The sequence below is a fragment of the Chlamydotis macqueenii genome, chromosome 4 (genome assembly GCF_036417535.1).
Source record: "Chlamydotis macqueenii isolate bChlMac1 chromosome 4, bChlMac1.mat, whole genome shotgun sequence".
In the NCBI taxonomy this organism is placed as follows: Eukaryota; Metazoa; Chordata; class Aves; order Otidiformes; family Otididae; genus Chlamydotis; species Chlamydotis macqueenii.
Window position 1 is genome coordinate 25,372,788 of NC_141559.1, and position 21,061 is coordinate 25,393,848.

At 35.9% G+C, this 21,061-nt stretch overlaps 1 protein-coding gene across 3 annotated transcripts in view; it reads right to left on the minus strand.

The window, feature by feature from the left end:
* SEC24B (SEC24 homolog B, COPII component) overlaps positions 1 to 21,061 on the minus strand; it is a 53,582-nt gene that overhangs the window by 7,883 nt on the left and 24,638 nt on the right. For all 3 annotated transcript variants that reach the window (XM_086746221.1, XM_086746222.1, XM_086746223.1), the window contains 16 exons: positions 20,261 to 20,341; positions 17,472 to 17,653; positions 15,691 to 15,875; positions 12,968 to 13,070; positions 11,921 to 12,047; positions 11,193 to 11,302; positions 10,173 to 10,285; positions 8,541 to 8,659; positions 8,115 to 8,170; positions 7,590 to 7,796; positions 6,824 to 6,947; positions 6,029 to 6,187; positions 5,359 to 5,532; positions 4,582 to 4,692; positions 3,261 to 3,436; positions 1,490 to 1,627 (listed from right to left, as the gene is read on the minus strand). In XM_086746221.1, coding sequence (XP_086602347.1) covers positions 1,490 to 1,627; positions 3,261 to 3,436; positions 4,582 to 4,692; positions 5,359 to 5,532; positions 6,029 to 6,187; positions 6,824 to 6,947; positions 7,590 to 7,796; positions 8,115 to 8,170; positions 8,541 to 8,659; positions 10,173 to 10,285; positions 11,193 to 11,302; positions 11,921 to 12,047; positions 12,968 to 13,070; positions 15,691 to 15,875; positions 17,472 to 17,653; positions 20,261 to 20,341 — 2,165 coding nt within the window. The remainder of the gene's footprint in view (positions 1 to 1,489; positions 1,628 to 3,260; positions 3,437 to 4,581; positions 4,693 to 5,358; positions 5,533 to 6,028; positions 6,188 to 6,823; positions 6,948 to 7,589; positions 7,797 to 8,114; positions 8,171 to 8,540; positions 8,660 to 10,172; positions 10,286 to 11,192; positions 11,303 to 11,920; positions 12,048 to 12,967; positions 13,071 to 15,690; positions 15,876 to 17,471; positions 17,654 to 20,260; positions 20,342 to 21,061) is intronic.

Consider the following 21,061-nt stretch of genomic DNA (forward strand, 5'->3'; position numbering starts at 1 on the left):
CTGTGAGGCATACTGCAAATAATGTAAGGGAAAAGTAGTCTAGAGTCTAAGCACATCTCCACATGATAAAAGATTATTTTTTTTTTTTTAAATCACTATTTTAAAAAATCTGTATTATAAAACAATATATTAGAAGCTTTTTTTTTTTTTTCAGATTTATACACAATTAAAATAAAGCTACTGAATTCCACTTGAGAAAACTCCAGGTTTTACTCAATGATCTCAAGAATCAAGTGTTAAGGGAAAAGAAAGTCAACAAAACCAAACATTTTTTTAAAAATTCTGTAATACACATAACAGAATTTTCCAAAGAAACAAGAAATTTAAGAACAGCCTCTGTCACAAATACTTTAAACTGAAGTAGTACTAAATAGCAGATTAGCACTCAGTTATACTATTTAAAATGTGGTTTCTCAACTAATTTCAGTAGGTCAAATAAGCCCTATCTTCTATATTATTCTACTAGAAATAACGATCTGAGACCCTTTCCTATTAAAACTGGATCTCTCAAAGACACTGCTGGTTCATTACAGCACTCACACACTGCATACAGTGTTTCAGCACAACTTCCACAAAAAACTTAACAAGCTTAGTTGAAGAAGTTGGCTTCTCAAACACTGGGGTGGAGGGGAGGGGAAAAGTATAAAAAGACTAACTATCAATTCCACTGAAGAACACTGAGTTTACATTTGCATATGTGAGTCTACAAAATACCTTAAAAGAAACTTAGAGACTATAAATACCTCAAAGGTTGTGCTGAACAATACCAGCTGCCAAGAAACTACTCAAGTTACCACACAATATTGTATGACACTCCTACATATACTTTTCCAAAGCTAGTGACTAACAAGCTCATGAAAACTTACTTAAAAAACCAACTTATTTCTGCAATTACAATTAACTTTGACCTTAAATAAAATCCCATCTTACTTCTTACTAGTAAAAAATGCATCGACTTCCTAGGCTACCTCTGTAAAAGGCAAACTAATAAAACCTAGTTTCAACATACATGAAGTACTTCCTCATTCTGATCAGGACCATGTAGAAGTACAATTCTGTTTCATCTACATCAGTCTGAGAAACCACTGGAAGTTTGTTACTGCAGGCAACTTTATCTGGTTTCAGTATACAAAACCTAGAATCCTCCACCAAGTCTACCTCATCCATTTCCCCCTAGACAGTTCTAAAACACAAAACCACACTGGAGATGTTTCCAATGCATATAATCTTCTCTGCTTTCCTTGCATAACAGAAAAACATGGAATTATTGTGCTTACTGAAACAAGGTGAAGTAAAACCACAGTTCTGCTCATAACACACTACTGTACTTGCAACTCAAAACCTGAGAATAAATGTTTTTCTTTTTTTTTTTATAACTTATTGAAAATGCTCAGTTTAGATTACAATAACAACTTTAATTATCACAGCACATCAAGTTTAACAGACAATTAAAACTAGAGACTGTTATAAAACAAGCTTCATACATCACCTCATCAATCAACTTGTCTATTCTGTACAAGTTGGGATGTATCATTTTCATCAAATGAACAAGAGGCTGGCTCTTCATCTGGCACATTGCATATACACGATCATCCAGGCGTGTACTTGTGCCTGTTCTAAATGCTTTCTGTAAGAGAACAGTGTTGCTGCTCAAACAAATCTTGTATTTTATGTGACATTTAAACAAAATATTTCAGATTTTTTTCAAAGTGTCAAGCGAAGATGAAAAAGCTTTTGTAAAGAAATGTATCTTACTAAGACACACCAGAATCTTAATCAAATACAACTTGAATACAATACCTTTTAAAATGTAATCCACTCTCCCTCCTTATTGATGAAAGAGGATAAAAAAAAATTCCCCCTACTTTGTGTAAGATTTGTATGACTGAGCTACTGTTTCTTCTTATTATTCTTGACAAATAGTACTGGCCTGTGAAACTCACCAATGCAAGATATTACAGGCAGATATGAATCGAACAGAGTTCAAAAAAGATACTTCTGTGGATAAGATTAACTCTGATTTTATATCAGACAGACTTAAATGTTAAGGACAAGCTTTGAAAGGGAAATATACTTTCATGTTTTATAGCAGAAACTAGGCTCTCATAGGATATAATTTATTTAGTAACTCTCTTTCCTACTGGATTTTTTAGACGTCCTTTAGAAGCAACCAGTAAATGATCTCCATTAGAAGCAACACCATGGAGTAAGCACCATATTCTGATTCAGTGAAGAATATTCCTATAATCAAAGTTCATATTCACTTCTGCAACAAAGCTAAGTACATCAGTAGTCTTCTTGACTGCCACAAGCATTTTGGTTTTAGTTTCTCTATGTGCCAGGCTTTTTATTATTGTTAACAAAGATAATAAACCCCTCCCCCCAAACAACTTGATTTTCTCAGTCATTCTTACTTCTGTCTTCTACACAGCTCCTCTTGATAATAAATGGTCTTTTTTCCCCCCCCACGTTAACTGTATTACTTTTGCAAGTACCGAAGAAGTCCTAATCAGTATCTTAAAAACTGATGTAATCACTAAGCCAAAGAAAATAAGTTATTATGATAAAATTTCTTACCAAACTTATATAAAGGTGTATTCACGATAAGAAAACAAAGAACTGTCAGACAAGAAAATCTTTAAGCTGTGAGACTTAATGTCCAGTAGTTCTCTTTTTATTTCTTAAGTATGATGGTTGGTAATATATAGATATTAAAAAAAAAAACAAAACAAAACACTATAACTACTCCTATGTGAACTTTAAATGATACCACTTTAGTTTCTGGAAGAGATTTCATTGTATCTCCATGGAAACTCATTTTCCTACTCATTTCTGTTGTACTTTAAAGTACAAAGTATATGCATTGAAAAATATTTGACTTGTTTTTTCTTCATAAAATAAAATTGAAGAAGTACTAATAAGCGGCTTCCAACAATCTTTATGGGCAACACCAATTAACTGCCAAAATCCAAGAAATGATCATTGTTATAATACATATTTTTTTATTTTCATTGTAAAACAAAAAAAGACAAAAATGTAAGAAATTCAAAATCAAGTAAAGAATAAACTGTTCAGGCACCAATCATTTAAAATAAGCTAACATAGTCATCTTTTTGGTGAAAAGCCTGTAAGTATAAAGAGGATAACCCAATTTTCATAATTTTATAAAAGTGCAGACATTGCCTGACCTGGAGTGGAAGAATTCCTTAAATGAAACAATTAATTAAATATAAAACATTAATCCACTAGATTATACATACCTGTTTGAGAAGAGCCAAAATATACAGTGGAAATAGCTTCAGAGAATTTGGTGCTATCAGCATGGACTGCTGCAGATTTGAGGCAGTTGACATGTATGCTGCCAAGGAGTCTACCACAGCATTAACTAAGGCATCTCTTGCATCAGAAAGACTAGATGAAACTGCGCGATCCACAGCTGTTGGGTTAGAAGGATACAAGAAGTTTCTAGAGTAGGTCACATTCATTCCCTTGAATTTTGAAAATATTAGTTGTGCTTTTGAGTGATATTTCAAGATTTAAAAAAACCCCCACGACAGTGGTCCTAACTTTTTAAAGAGTAAATAAGACGATTGCCCATACAGAAACTCACTTTCATCATGCCTGAAAAATACAGTGTAGCTGACCTCTGCTCTGTACTTCCTACTCTTGGAGAATTAAAAAAAAATTGTTTCAAGCTGTGGTATACACTTGAGACTAAATATAAATCTTGTTTTAAACCTTATACAAATAACTTAGCTATTGATTAAATTCTCTGCTGTGCTACTTCCAAGATAATATTTGCAGCAATTATTCTTCCCCCCCCCAAGAAATGTCTTCCATTATTTCAGTGGTATAATTATGATTAGTGTAAATGAAGCTTAATCTTTCTCTGCTGAGAAAGGGCTGCAAATCCTTTGGTTGGAGGAAGCCACCTGCTGGACTGAATGTTTATTTAAGAGCAGATACAGAAGTACTATTTATTTATTCTAATTTATTTGACTATTAATTACAACATAGCATATAATAAAATGCTGCACAAAGCCATACATGTTCAATAGCAGATATCAGTCTATGAAACAGCTACTTACAACCCACAAGTAGGGGGTAAGTAAGAATCCTCAACCCAGCAAGGACAGGATAGAAGCACAGAAAACTGATGCACACTTTGGATACACTGTTGCCAGAAGTTCCCTTTTGATCTCCAGCTACTCACTAAACTGAACCACTCTGTTTCTTAGGTAATCCTAGAACACTAAAGTTTTAGATAACAACCATGACGGTAACAATAGAAAAATATGAGTTTTGATCCAAGTGTGTTATGAGTCTTTGTCCTTTAATAAATTCTAGATAACAATGTAAGAAGGCTCCTTTTGAAAGATTTAAGTATTCAGAATAAGGAATATTCCAGTTAATAGTTTTGGTATAACTTTGATTTTGTCATCTTTCGTATTCTCAGGCTTCAGTGTGCTCCACTCCAACCTATTTCTACAACACCCAGGATTAACCTACTATTTCATTTACATGTCTGGGAAAACTAAGAACATACAAAAACGTATTTGAATCTTCCTGGTCTGTACTCACCCATGTTTGCTAAAAGGCATACAACTGCTTGTACATCCGCTCCTGCATACACATCAGCCAGTGAACTTACTACAGGCAAGCAAAGTGTGTGTACTCGAATTCGACGTTCACCTAATAAAAATAAGTAGAAACCATTATGCAGTATCTCTGGCAGAGATATAAAAATTCAGTCACTACAGCACATCTCCTCTCATCTAAGCTGTGCCCATTTTGTAAAAAAACACCAGTCAGGAAATTGCTGTAACTCTACATCTTGTTCCTGTCTCTTAACCTGTTCAAATTCTGCAACGCTCTAAGCATTCAACTTATCAATTAGCAGAAGTTCATAACAAACTTATAAACATCCACAATAAGTGTCTTGATCCTACAAATGAAGTACATTGATTTCTGAGCCAAAATTTTGTGGCATCTTCCACAATAGAAAGTAGCAGCTATTCTTTATGACCACCCAACATACTAGCAACTTGCTCCAATCCATCACGGGTCTGTGATTTTGGACAAAGGGTGTGCCAAACATGTTATTGCTTATAACAACAGTACGCCTTTTAAGTAAAGGAATCTTGCTGAATCAACTCTGCGTAAGATGGTGATAAACTACACTTTCCCATCAAAACAGAGTTTATAAAGATGTGATTAACTGCCAAGTAGGCTCACTAGCTTTGACAAGATTCTCTTAGGGTTTAGAGAAAAACAAAAAGCTGTGAAACTAACTATATGAACATTATGTTAGAAAAAGAAACCAAAAGCCCAGTGGCCAATTCATTTGAATTTATTTACCTTTGCTGGAAGTATACAAAAGAGCTGTTTGAAAACAAACCAAAGATGTGTCAGTCAGACTTTCCTCAATGGACATTTGTACTGCAAATCCAGCATCAGGATTGACATTGGCAAGGGACAATAAATCAGTAGATCGTACAAAAAAGTTCCCATGAAAAGTGTGTATTGAAAGACCTAGAAGCACATTAAACAACTCAGAGTGAGGTTATAATAGCAAGAAAAACTCCTATCCATAATTAAAACCCACAGCCCTCAAGATACGTTTAAGAAAATATAAAGTAAAAATACTTATTCTAACTATCATATGGAATCAATTGTGTGAATTATTAGACATTTCAGCCTGATCCTGCAGAGTGTTCAATACTGAACACTCCAAACTGAATTATGCCCTTACACTACACATGTCAATTTAGTTGAATTGAGATGGTGCTATCTGAAAAAAAAACAACAAACCAAAACAAAAAAAAATACAAAACCAAGGCAAAACAAAAAGCCCAGATAAGCAAATGGCAAAAGCTAATGTAATATACATAAAAGACGGCAACTATCTTACTCTTCAGTGAAAGAGAAATAACCTGAAATATAATGTTGCTAAAGACTAAGCACATTCAAAATTATTGTTAATATGTTTAAATCAACTTTTCCATATAAATCAGTATTTAAACCGTACCTTTTGTACATCTTATGCGCATAACTGCTTCAAATCCTATCTTCCTTGTAAGGTATCTTTTAAGATCTTTTTGCAACTTTTCGGCCTGAGCAGGATTATGGCTACGATGGAAAGATGGATAGTAATAGATGCATCCAGCAGAATACTTGGAAATGCAGGCTGTGAAAGAGAAAAAGATACGGTTAGAAGGTAAAAGCATAACATGAAGTCAGGACATAAAAATTGTGTCCAAACTTCTGCGAGTCACAGCTATGTTTATCTTTTGTCTGATATGACCCACATCTGTAAAAGATGAGAACTGGCCCAGACTCAGGCCACTGAAGACAGTGACAAGCCACTCCAACACACAATTATCTAATTATATACTTACTTCAAAAAACATCCTGCCTTTGCAGCTAACACAGGAGTGCATGCAGAAATATTTAATTACGTAGAGGCAAAAATAAGTGTGTGCACAGAGACAAATATTGGTTTAAAACTGAAAGATAAGAATTCTGTTCTACCCCTATGCTTAAACTTTATTAATTCCTTGCTATCTGGCTGTTTCCTGCTCTTGAGCAGGAGAGTACCTTCTCGTTTAAAACTGAAATCCCAGAATAAGTTGTCTGATATCATCAATTCAATACTCCTGTTCTTAACTGCTATCAATTTCAAAGACAATTCCTTTGCAGTATTAGCTGCATTTACAGAAGTGCAAGAAGATTTACATCATTTAAGAATTCCTGAAGTAACCTGTACTTCCGAAGACGGACAACTGTGCGGAAAGAGTGAATGCATACATTAGGTACTCCTTACCAAGAGAAGCTAGATCAGAATATTGTGAACTTAAGAGAAATAAATCCACCGCAGTCTGCTGGCCTGAGCAGTCCAGTGCCAACTTCTTATAAAAATCTGTTGCTGGACCAAGATGCTGGACCACCTTTGGTAAATAAATTATGCAGGAAAGAGTTAAGACAACGATCATGCTCTCAAGACTTCATGGAACAAAAACCATGCTATTCAGTAGCAAAGTATCATAAGGAAGTTTCCTTTAAGCAATAATTCACAGGCATTTCCACTCACAGAAATTATTTTCCTTATGCTCCATATTCTTTTAGTTTGTGTTTACAAGCAGTTATAATCCTACTTTCAAGGAAGTTTATGTTCTCATACAAACAAACATTACACAGTTACATATGTAACACTTACTGGATGCTGTAAACTACAAGGCCATAAAAGTAATAAGAAATCATGTTTTAGGTCTACAATTTAATATATCCATAGTTTGGTTCAAAATCCAGGTTCATATTAACTGAGTCAGAGGTATTCACAGCTTCTTTTGCTTGCCAAGGAAAGCTATCGATTAAAGGCCCAGAAGACAGCTCGTGCACTTCGAAACAAGTAATACCACACATACAGATATAAATTTGTCATCTTAAATGCACAAACGTAGACATTGAATAATTAAAACTTAGTGAATTGCTATAAACAAAACCCAAGAGTTGATCTGCAGAACTATGCAAGTCAAAGACATGGCCAGTCCCTGATCTCATGAGATTAATATTGAAGGAAGTTTTTGTACCTTTGTGCTTGACCTTTGATTGGGATCTTCTCTAGAATGCAAAAGCCCTGCTCCTAAAGATGGTAACTGAGTTTGAAACACAGATATCCGACCTCCTGTTGGAGACATCAGTTTAAATGCAGCCTGAAGAGCAGGGCCCAATGCACTGTGTGTTTCTCTTGTATTGGTGAACATACTTGGTAATGCATTCAATAGATCTTTTATCAGCTGCGGAACAGGTTGAAAAGTGTTTAGGAAATTTTGCAAGCTTGAGATTTTCTACTATTTCTAAAAAGTTGTATTGCTATAACTGAAGTGCAACAATTAGTACCAAATACTTCTGCTTAGTTTCAACACACTAAGGAAAACAAAATGATAATTTAAAAAATATGATGCAAACAAACAACCAACATGTAATACTTCTATAATTAAAAAGTATAATTGGAATGACGTATTATGAAGATAGGCTTGAATTCAAAGTTTAAAAGGAACTTCTAGTTTGAATATTTAACTCTAAATTTAATTATATATTTTGAGCAATCATACCTCTTTGCTTTCATGGAGATTTACAAGTAAACTATCTGGTGTGGGTAGGAAAATATCTGTAGGGAGAATGGAAGAAAGCATTTTATTAAAGAAAAAAAAACATTAAAATAGAACAAAACATTTCACTGCCCACTGCTATACATACCATGAAATAGTCAAGTTTTTTATACATATATTAGAAAGAATAATAAAGTCTATATGAAGCTTGTTTTATTCAAAGCAATATCATCACATAAATTTCACTTTTTAAACATCACCTACTCCGTAGTTAGTGTAAGATTATTTTTAAAAAATATATTCCCTATACATTCAATAAATTTGACCTAATACCGGAATATTTGAGAGATTCTAATCTTTCTTCTGAGGAAAAAAAAAAGTAACTTCTCAAAAACTTAGTTTTCTTTTTTTCTTTTTTTTTTTACTTACCATCAATATCTGAGACAATTAGCATCTGAGGCTGAGATAAACCTTCTTGTAAGTTGTAAAAATGAACAGTGCTGTCAAACGTTATGAACCCTATTCTCGTTCTTGAGTCTCCAGGCAGCCTGAAGCGTTAAAAAATAAACCATTAAGCCCCAAATTTCCCTCTCAAGACACGTATAAACACACAGCTCCTGCTGATGTTAGCAGAAACTCAGCTCATGTTTACAGCGGTGAAGGGAGAACAAAAGAAAGGAGATCTGAAACATGAATACAAGTAATATTTCTCCAGCATTTTCTGAAAAGCTGGGATAATGATAGCATTTACAAGACTAAGTGTTACGGAGAAGCACTCACTAATACATTGATGTTTTGTTCCAAGAGCGAACCTTGTAGGTTCATTTAAACATTACACTGACACATGAAAGAAGATAGCTTTCTCCATTCTTCAACAGAAAATAGTGCGTTCTGCTCTTTCACAATTCAAAAAAACCCATTCATTACTGTAGTTACGCAGTACTTACAGCTCTAAATGAAAATCCAATGACTCTACAATGCAACATACTTATTTCTCATGTGGACAAAATTCCTATGTACGGCATTAAAAATACAAAAGAAAAAACTGAACAGGATTTCTCAAATAAAATATAAAACATCGACAAGTGCTGAAAACCATGACAGTCAACAAAAGCAATGTTGTATATAAATTAACTATATGTACTGATTTTCCTGTAGACTTTGCATGGCATTTTATGAGTTTTCCTAAGATAATTTAGTATGTTTCTGAGAATCTGTTAACAAAATACCTGTAAAGATCTGAAGACAGACAGACTACATCTATAAATGCAAGTGAAGAATTTCATTGTAAATGTTGGTGTTTTTATCAGAAACTAAAATCAAGTTTCCTTAGAAAAACTTGTAGAAAACAATTTTCAGAGTGAGGCCTCCACAGGATGCAAATTAGTTTTCAAAAGACATGAACATAGTGAAGTTTATCAGCACTCCCTCAGAAAAACCACCAGCAGTCCCATACATGCTGTTCCAGTGCAAAAATTAGAAAGCGATACAGAAGGTACAAGTAGATTTAGGCAATTGTCATCTAAAAAAATAAAAATTAAAAGAAAATTAAAAAAAAATAAAACTGACAAAACAATTCACCTAAGCAGTCTCACACTAGTGGTTGCAACATTTCAGTATGCAGCACATCAGCTGTTTCTGTGCAAGAATCAATTTGATCTCTGTAATTCAGTTATTTTTGTTGATCTTGGTGGGGGGGGTAGAGTGTACTTTATAGATGTTTATACAATCAACATGTTGTTAGAAGTTACAGCAAAATATTCTTTGCAGATAAACTAGTAAATGGTTTGCAGATCCACCTTTAATCATATGCAGGGAAGATAGCTCTCATGTAAATTGCTTCAACAGCTGTTGTTTAGGGGAGCTGGTTTTTTTGCTTGGTTGGTAATTTTTTTTTTTTTTTTTGACATGTAAGTTGCATTTCAGAATCTCAGGCAGCAGAACTTCTGTCATTTAGTACAGAATGTTTAAACACTATATGCAAGTTTTACGCAAAACTGTAGGTTAGTATTGTTCATAATAACAGGTTAGCTCATTCAAAAAGGTTATTTATATTCTTACTTGTCTAGGTTTTCCAGCAATGACTGGCAGACTATTGTCAAATATCCAGCCTCCACTGCATTATGAGACACATCTAAAACAAATAAATATACCGCAGGCTGAGGAGGACGAAGCTACAAAGTAAAAAAATAAAAATAAAAAAATGTTCAAAAATCATATCTAAAGAAGTGTTAAAAATGATTAGTCATTAGAAAGGGAAGTGGGAAAAAGGAATACTTAAAAAAATGCAAGGTATACATTATGCAATAAAACAGAACCGATTTACTAACTTAGAGTCATGCAGATAGACTTAAAAACAACTTCCAGTGGTTAATAATTCCCATTTGTAGTAAGCATACAATGTTATGCTTCAGAACAGAAATTGTTTTAGTCTCTCCTTCCAACAGTCAACTCAAACATGACTCTCTGATGTACTCTTCAAAACACCACTGTTAATTCAGGATGTGGACAATGTGATCCATTAAATGAGGTTAAGATGTTCTACCTACATCCTTTTCCCAACCATATAACAAGTTGTATTTATTCATTGCCAAATATCTTGGCCACAGTGTTTCAATTCAAAGACAAGAGAATAATTTATTTATGCTGTTGTCAACAATGTCATTATGAACAGGGCCTTTTCCCAGGCCTTGTTTATCTTTCTTGGAAACAAGACTACTATCACAGCAATTGTAGGCTGACACCTAATTAGAACAGTTTCTGTCACAATTACTAAAAAACACAAAAATTGAATCCAATGTAATTCTATTGTTATTCCATTACTAGTCTTTCAAAACCTATGCCATACTAAACTACACTATATGATTACACGTGTTGCAACTGTCTTTAATTGACAAGCCTCTGAATATCTACATTTGCCAAAATTCAAAATCAATACAAATTTTTACTATCCTTTGGTCGTAAGAGAACCTTCACCGGAAAACTAATACACACCACTGGAACAATATGCAGCATTAATTTCAAACGTATTTATATTAACATGAAATTGTTGTTGAAGTTCTCATGAAAACTTTTTTTTACCATGTAGTCTGAGGAAGCAATGAATTCCACTGTAGAATTCTGGACCTCTGGCCGTTTGTGAGGCTCTCCATAAGACCGCGTCAGAGGATTATACATAAATTCTTCAGGAACTATTAAAAAAAAAAAAATTCCACATAATAAATTTATATATTTCTCAACAAATAAAAACCATTATGGCAGCTACAATCACACTAATGCAGATGTATTTCAATTCTCACTAACAACAGAAAATATTCATATTAAGGGTATGTAAAACAAAGGAACATTTCAAGTATCCCAAGCAACAGCAAAGTTAAATAACGGGAAACAAAAGAAGGTTTATTTTGAACAGCAATATTTCCCCAACTTTAAAACACCAATGCAAGTAGAGCATTTCAAAACAAGCTTCAATCTATATTGTTTCTCAGTCTCTGGCCTGGATTGCAGACATTATTAGCTGTCATCACGTTTCTATTCACATATTGCAACAACACTCAATGGAGTAAGTTGATTTCATTATACAAGTAATTAGGATAATATGATTACATTTTCTTAGTCTCTCAGAAAATTGTGAAATAACCTGTTGCTTCAGAAAATGCAGAGCACATTGGACTTATGAGGATAAAAAAAATCTTAAGAACACTGTCATTTTAATCTACGTTTTAATCTAAAGTATCCCATGGACTGATAGGACACACATACTTGAAAGATTCTACAAATACAAGCATCTCCTGCTACAAAAAACTTACCATCATTAACTCTGTAGCACAGATTGCATTTCCACCTCCTTTGATCAATGAAAGAAACAAAAGGGTTGATATATGTCCTGCAGGATCTGCACCTCACTATTGTGCTTGATGTTATTACTGGTAATTGCTAAAAAAAAAAAAAAAAAAAAAACAACCCAAAAAAACCCAAACAATGGAAAGCTGTAACAAAGGTACATAACACATTTTATGGAAAACATTACTATACAGTACAGTGTATAAAAGCTTCATAAGACTAGATATTCTACTATCTTCCCTTGTATTTTTTAGGTCATTTTCACACAAAGTAATAACGACGCCTATTAAAAATATCCTGCCCTTTAAAATCAGAAGAAATAAAATTTAACTATTGTCTTAATGCAATCTCACAAATCAAAGACGTAGTAAGATCTTAAGGAAATTACTTTAAATTACAGAGATACAATAAAACAGCTACTATGTGTAAGAGGAATTATGAAAGACAGGACAACTTTGGTTGACTAAATAAGACAGGCAGCAAATCTTACACAAAGAACACGTTATACAAAAAAAAAAGTAGTACCAGACAGTTACTCACCTTTTTACATAAATACAAACAAATTAGATGAAGAGGAGCTGCTTAACAGCTATGAACACAGCTTCAATCTTACACTGTCCTTAGCTTCTACTGACAGCATTTATCACAACTGTAACACATTAAACATAAGCACCTCTTTTCAAGAGGGCACTGTAAACACCTTTTCAAGACGTATTTGACAGTTTTGAGCTCTACACACAGAGCAGTAATTCAGACCTTCAGAGAACCACAGGCAAGCAAAGATTTTCAACAATAAGGACAAAATTTTGAAAGACTTATCCAAAGCTTTACCTTTACGACTTTCAATGAAGCTGCAATTTCAAGACTTTTTTCCCCTCCTCCTCTCTAAGTTCCACCAATTTTTTGCTACTGCTGTTAAATTTAAGACTTGCAGTTCATTATATTTCATTGTTTGAATGAATATAGGACAAATGCATATATTAAAAATATATTAAAAAAAAAAGTGACTTTACCGTTAGGTCCCTGAAGGGATGTAGCAACAAACCCAAAGGAAGCTTAGCTTTGTTTAACAAAGCCTGTGTCTGTGGAATATTTGTCAGTGTACATCGAAATGAGCTGAAAAGAAAAAAACATTACGTTGAAAATGAAATTTTAAAAGATGTTAAAAACATTGTGTTAACATTTGATTTTGGTGAGGCCCCCGATGACTGGAAGAGAGGGAACTTAACCCCCATTTTTAAAAAGGGAAATAAGGAAGACCCAGGTAACTACAGGCCGGTCAGCCTCACCTCTGTGCCTGGCAAGGTCATGGAGCAGATTCTCCTGGAAACCATGCTAAGGCACATGGAGAGCAAGGAGGTGGTTGGTGACAGCCAACATGGCTTCACCAAGGGCAGATCGTGCCTGACCAATTTGGTGGCCTTCTGTGACGGGGTGATGGCATCGGTGGACAAGGGACGAGCAACGGATATCATCTACCTGGACTTGTGCAAAGCTTTTGACACTGTCCTGCACGACATCCTTTTCTCTAAAGTAGAGAGGCATGGGTTTGATGGACAGACCACTTGGTGGATAAGGAGTTGGCTGGATGGCCAAACTCAGAGAGTGGTGGTCAACGACTCAGTGTCCATGTGGAGACCAGTCACGAGTGGCGTCCCTCAGGGGTCCGTGCTGGGCCCGGCCCTGTTCAACATCTTTGTCGCCGACATGGACAGTGGGATAGAGTGCACCCTCAGCAAGTTCGCCGATGACACCAAGTTGTGTGGTGCCGTCGACACGCTGGAAGGGAGGGATGCCATCCAGAGGGACCTTGACAGGCTGGAGAGGGGGGCCCGTGCCAACCTCATGAAGTTCAACAAGGCCAAGTGCAAGGTCCTGCACCTGGGTCATGGCAATCCCAGGCACAAATACAGGCTGGGCAGGGAATGAATTGAGAGCAGCCCTGAGGAGAAGGACTTGGGAGTGCTGGTGGATGAGAAGCTTAACATGAGCAGGCAATGTGGCCTTGCGGCCCAGAAGGCCAACCGCATCCTGGGCTGCATCAGGAGGAGCGTGGCCAGCAGGTCGAGGGAGGTGATTCTCCCCCTCTACTCTGCCCTGGTGAGACCCCACCTGGAGTACTGTGTCCAGCTCTGGAGCCCCCAACACAAGAAGGACATGGACCAGTTGGAGAAGGTCCAGAGGAGGGCCACGAAGATGATAAAAGGGATGGAGCACCTCTCTTATGAGGACAGGCTGAGAGAGTTGGGGCTGTTCAGCCTGGAGAAGGCTCCGGGGAGACCTGATAGCGGTCTTCCAGTACCTCAAGGGGGCCTACAAGAAAGATGGGTAAAGGCTGTTTAGTAGGGCCTGTTGCAATAGGACGAGGGGTAATGGTTTTAAAATAGAGGGGGGTAGATTTAGATTAGAAATTAGGAAAAAACTTTTTACGATGCGAGTTACAGAACACTGGAACAGGTTGCCCAGAGAGGTGGTGGAAGCCCCATCCCTGGAAACGTTCAAGGCCAGGCTGGATGAGGCTCTGAGCAACCTGATCTAGTTGGGGATGTCCCTGCTCCTTGCAGGGGGGTTGGACTAGATGACCTTTGAAGGTCCCTTCCAACCCTAACCATTCTATGATTCTATGATTTTAAAGCATGTTAAAATTTAAGAAATCCTGTTTTACAAAGCACATTTAATTTAAAAAAAAAAAGGAAAGAAACTAAAAAACGCCTCCTAAAGAAACAAACAAAATACTCCCCGGCTTCCCAGCTTAGTAGTTTAGCAATGCAAGTACACCAAAACAAACTTGCTACAAAGAGATAAAACTGCTTTAAGTACAACGTTCAATGTAAAATGATGTATTTTTAATTCATTATAAACGTCTTTTGGGTGAAAGAACTAAAGAAGGAATACAGTGTTTACTAGTTCTCCGAAAGTAACGTTCATATAAGAAAATAATAGAAAAGGATCTCAAATACTGAAAGGGTCAACATCTTTTCTTTTGTGTATGTAAAATGGAAGATGGACCTAAAGCTAAATAAAGGGCATTAAAAAAAAAATCCAGTGCACCAACAGTGCTGTCCAAAGTGTTCCGCATCCAAGAATGATTTTGAAACTCCCAGTTTTCTGATTTCTGTTTTCTGGTGGGACCATTGTCACTAGGGCAGGAAGCCAAGTTAATTTGGGGCAATGGATAACATTTCTTTTGTAATTAGAATTAAAATCTTTGGGAGAGAGCAATTTCCATTGTACCTAGCTGCACTTGACTTGGGCTAGTAGATAATACTACTTAACGTTAATTAGAAGTTAAAGGATATATCATAGTTGCAGGATTACCACAGTGAAATATACTCACAATTTATTCACTGTATTTAGGCATGATCATGATTTTCTGGAAAAAAGTCCTATGCAATATTACAAAAATATTCTATGACATGTACTGAAAAACTTTAAGGTGTTTATTAATAGATTTTTTTTTTTTTTAGATGGATAAACCAAGGCAAAGATTAGCAAGTTTCTTGATGTATTAATAAGTGAGCTACACTTATATTGCATATAACGTATTCTGATGGCAGGACAGTTTCAGTATTTGTGTAAGGATGCAGAGGATAAACTTACTTTCAAGTGAAAGGTGTTATATTAGCTCATCACAAAGATTTAAAGTCAGGAGTCAGTTCAGACTTTTTTTTGACACTTTGAATAATTATTAGTCACTGAAAAATGTAAGATGCTCCTCAAGACACAGTACACTTACTCTGGGCTGCAGTTTAATTTCCTAAGATCAGAATTCAAGTTAGGCACAGGTGCTGGAACTGAAGATACAGGCAAAATATTTCTATCTTGCGTAAGGTTTACTGGTCTCAAGCTTTCTGGCTGCTGAGAATGTTGTAGACTTAACCCTCCTAAGGAAGCAGACAGCTGGTTCACACCTGGATATTGCTGAAAAAAGTAAGAGCATTGTAAATGGGTAAACACACAATCATGTTTAAATAATAATCTTAAATCTTCTTGTAATCCCAATTCTTCCACACATGTATTAAAAAAAGATACAGTAGTAGTTAGTAACAAACCCAAACAAACAAGGAAAGAGTTGTATGGCAGAAAGTTAAAAATGCTAATACAAATGTGACTTATCTTCCAAATATGTATCATTGGACAAAATTCAAATTCATTATACAAATCAACATCAGAAGTGACATGTAATCAAGCTTCAAGCTTCCCAGACATAAGAAAACAAGTTAGTAGAAAGTCTGACAATTTTTTCCCTCTCTTGAAAGATGTTACAATGTAACTTTTCCAAGTTACAGAAACTGTTTTTAATATATTTGTTTTTAAATTAAAACAAAACTCTGGAGAAGAGGAGAAAAGGTTCGGTTGGAATACACCTCTGAGATCTGTTAGCGCAAACCCCTGCTCAAGTAAGGCTAACTTCAAAGTTAGATCAGTTTGCTCACAGCCTTGTCCAGTTGAGTTTTGAAAACGTCTAACGACCGAAGATTTCACAGCACAATCCATTCTACTGCTTCCCTGCTCGCATTGTGAAGAATTTTCTCCTTATATGTCCAATCAGAATTTCACTTGCTGCAACTTGTAACTGTTGGTTTCTGTTCTTTTACTGTGTACTCCTAAAAGAGCCTAACTCCATCTCACATTATAGTGAAGATGAAGATACATCCTTTGACTTAAAAAAAAAATTAAAAATTCAAACATTTCTGCCAGGTCACATTTTACATTACCTCCACAACAATCAAAGGATTCCTGGATATTATATGCTAACTTATGGTATGACATCAGGATCAGTTTTTTTTATCACCTACAACAGCTTTGATACATTTGCCAATTGGGCCTTATTTCAGAGAGTGGATTTGTTAATCAGTAGGTTTCGTTTTCTACACCACGTCACACATATACAAACGCTGAAGCAGTGTAGAGAAGTGTTTTGCCTCAGCATCTGCCTCCTCTTCAGATCTCACTGCTCTTGGGTGACTCATATGCATAATAAGAACCAGGTGATCATACATGACTTCTTGGATGTTTGGTGCTTTCTTTTCCAGGAAAAGAGAGCAGAGGCAGGCAGCCTGCCCCACAACACACCCAGCATAGGCTCTACAGAGCTCTTTCGTCTGGACCCTATGCCATGACTTGCTTGTAAGGTGATGTAATGCTTGAGACCATAGCACACAGTAGTGCTCTGAACAAATGTGTACTTGCTGATGAAGTACTTCATTATGCTTCTCCTATCAATAAAGCACAGCTGTTTGAAATATCAAACCTTAAAGCTGTGAATGCTAGTAACTGGTGAAGCAAACTTGTTAAGCCTAACTATTTGGAGATACACTTTAAATTTTAATCCAAAAGCTTTATAATAAATTAAGATCCAGAGCTATGACATCATTACTAAACGTAACATTTATTGGCCTAGAAATTACAAAAATAAAGTATGAACATATGTAAAACCAGAAATATACCATGCAGAAAAGACTTTTCCCATGAAAAGTTACTTCATGACGTAACTTTAAAATTAAAAATACAAACCTGTGGATAGTGCTGAAACCCAGGAGGGTGTCCTGGATTACTGGGCTGCACAGGAGTAGGTGGCGCTGCATTTTGGTAGCCAGGTTGCAGTGTTGGGTATCCATAACCAAAGGGCTTAGAAGCTTTTGATGTCTGGGGGACTGGTGCAGCAGGAACTGGACTGCTGGTCACAGAACGTGTCTCTAAAAGGAGAAAGAAAATCCCACAAGTATTGAATATATTGACAATTTATTTCTTAGCTTAAATATAAACTCCTAAATGCTTAACAAACAATACTTTTCCCATTTATAAGTTTTTGCATTATCTATCAAGTTGTTTATTTGCACTGACCAAATAAATTAGCAAGGAAGATTACTGCAATTATGCTGATAAAGGGGGTAGACATGGAAAGATGACCATAGACTTGTGTAACTAACAAAACGCTATTTTATAAAAAGTGCAATTTTTTTTTAAAAAGAAGTATTTTAACTGAATTTTAAAAAAGAAGAAATAAAAAACTAGAACCACATTTTATTTCAAGATTTGCACTTGATATAAACCACAAAACAGACCATTCACACTCAGTCTCTCCTCTACCACTTACAAATACTTTTAAAATATAAGGCTAAGGCAACAGAACTATTCTTTACAGGTACACATAGAGCTTTTCTTGAAGTAATGCAAGTCCCTCCTGTATATCCCTGCAGTACAGTTTGGTCCCACTATTTTTAAAGGCCAAATTGAAAGTAACACAAATGAATGAAAAACTTAACAGTTGTAAAGAGATTAAAATACTCTTTAGAAATGTCTACAAATGTTGTGGGAACAGAGAGTGCAGCACAGCTGTCTGATATTGAAGAATTTGAGCTATGTCCTTGAACACCACTTGCTCAATAACAAAAAACAGCAATTAGAACAAGATAAGTAAATACCAAAGGCAAAAATAGTAAAGACAACTAAAAATCTATAAACAATCCAAATGAAGTTTAAGGCACGTGAACAGTATATTGCTAACAATTGAATTAGATGATTAAGCGCGTGCATTCCGCGTGTAACTGAGAAAAGATATAAAAGACTTAGGCTGACGGACAATGAAGGTCTCCGGTACACCATCCATGGAGTCCGTGTCCTTATTGCAACAAAATGTGAGCTCAGTTTCACAAGAATTTAAGCTTGGAAAATTGGAAAAATCCACTGGGAAAAGTGGCAGGTGAAGAAGCCAAACACTCGTGAAACAAACCACCAAGAAACTATGTTTGGCACAAGCACTCTGGGGCGGGAGGAAAAAAAAACAAACCCACAAACCAACAGATCAAAGAAATTTAAAGTTGATCCTGTTACCCCTTACGGGAAATAAAAAGAATGAGTTATTTGTAGAATATGCCTTCAGCAGAACCAAAACAAAATGGCTAGTTATTAGCTGAGAAATTAGAATTCTTAATCCTGTAGCTGTGACTGCTACCCACACTGCATGAGCTTGGCCCTATTTGTATAGCAATATTGGCTTTTTACTTGACAGAAATTTCATTTTACATAGGAACCCATCAAACTACACAAACTACTGCGACATTCTCAGGCATCACAGCAATGCAAAAGAGCTAGAGGTGGAGGCTCCCCAAATTAATCCAATTATCATTTAAAATATTAGCTAACATAGAATCACAGAAATCTTAGGGTTGGAAGAGACCTCCAAAATCATCAAGTCCAACCATCAACCCTACACCACCCTGCCTACTAAACCATGTCCTGAAGTGCCACATCTACACATCCTTTGAACACCTCCAGGGATGGTGACTCCACCACTTCTTTGGGCAGCCTGTTCCAGTGCCTGATCACTCTTTCAGTAAAGAAGTGTTTCCTAATATTGTAAAACCTACACCTCCCCTGCTGCAACTTCAGGCCATTTTCTCTTGTTCTATCACAAGTTATTTGGGAGAAGAGACCAACACCTGCCTCCCTATAACCTCATTTCAGGCAGTTGTAGAGAGCAATGAGGTCTCTCCTCAGCCTCCTTTTCTCCAGAATAAACAACCCCAGTTCCCTCAGCCACTTCTCATGGGACTTGTGCTCTAGACCCCTCACCAGCTTTGTTGCCCTTCTTTGGATGCGCTCCAGCAACTCAATGTCCTTCTTATACTGAGGGGCCCAAAACTGCACACAGTATTCGAGGTGCAGCCTCACCAGTGCTGAGTACAGAGGCATACCTACATTGAATAGCATCTTTTACACCTGCTCTCAATATGACTGCTCTACAGATTTCAAGACTGAGGTAGTCTGATAGTGGGTTCATTTAGAACAAACCTGACACTCCAGATGTTTTTAGAGATAAAAGGAAGCAAAAGAGCAGGCACTTTCTTTAATTTAAGAAAAACAGAAGAAAATAACCTGATCCAAGCATCTCTGCAAAGTGATATTGTTGGTCTCTCAAAACTTCAGTGGCATGTCAACTATTATCAGCTACTAATGTCAACACAGTCAGGCATACAGTATAGCATGGAGAAAGATGTCTGCTTCACACAGAGCATACTTTCAGCACTACTTTTAATATTACAATGGAAAGTATGATTTATGGTACAGGGAACTTTTATTAAATGTTTACTTCAACTTCAGTGTTAAAACCGTGACAAGTGATTAAAAAAGCTCTGCAAGTTCTCTCTGATGATTTCCCCCACTCCTTTCATAGGCATTTCCTTTCACAAACTTGTTAATTAACAATAAACACCACCAGAAATAGAATAAAAAATAATAAACAGTAAACATTTAAGTCTTTAAAGAAACAATTCAGAATTAACATGTGACAAACTGCTTACCTGAATAGCCACCACCTTCCAGGGCATCGTAATTGTTCAGAACAGGAGAGGCACTGCTTGTAGTAGAGGAACTATCAATTGCTGGGGGAGAAAAATAATTTGAAGTTAGATGCTTTAGAAATGGCAGATTTTTGAGATATAAGAGACTGAGGTTTTTTTTCTGAAAATTTTGTTAAGAAACTATCAAGAAAGATATCGGGGGAAAAAAAGACCGCTTCAGCCCCGAGACTTGGAAACTACTACCACTGCAAAGAGCATGGGGGAGAAAGAGATAAACAATCAACATGATTTTAAAAAAAAAAAAAAAAACCAAACAAAAACCCCAAAAAGCACATGCCCAACAAACAGCAAGAGAGAGATCAATGGGAAAAGGACAAAAACAATGACAAAGGTTTCCTGAAAAAAAAAAAAAAATTCTATTAAACTAAAAGTTCTTTCTAGGCTACATCAAGTGAAGCAATTTACAACATTTCAAAAATAGTCTCTGTGGTGACTTCCTTCACAACTGCTAACAGTAGAAGATGCGCAACATCTTTGGAGTGATTATGCACCATCCCCACCTTCAAGCAAAACTGACAAGCATTTAATTCTTTCCTCCTTTCTGTGCTGTTGTAATTCAAGGCTTGTTTTCTTTACAATGTAAAGCTTCTATTTGCCATTCAACTTTGACAAGAGATCTCAGCTTCAGTCAGAATAAATAGTTACTTTTGGTAGAGTCAAAAGTAACTATGTAAAAGTAAGCAATAAAAGCTAACTAGACAAAAGTAAAAAAGCACACGGGCACATACATAACTGTTAGTA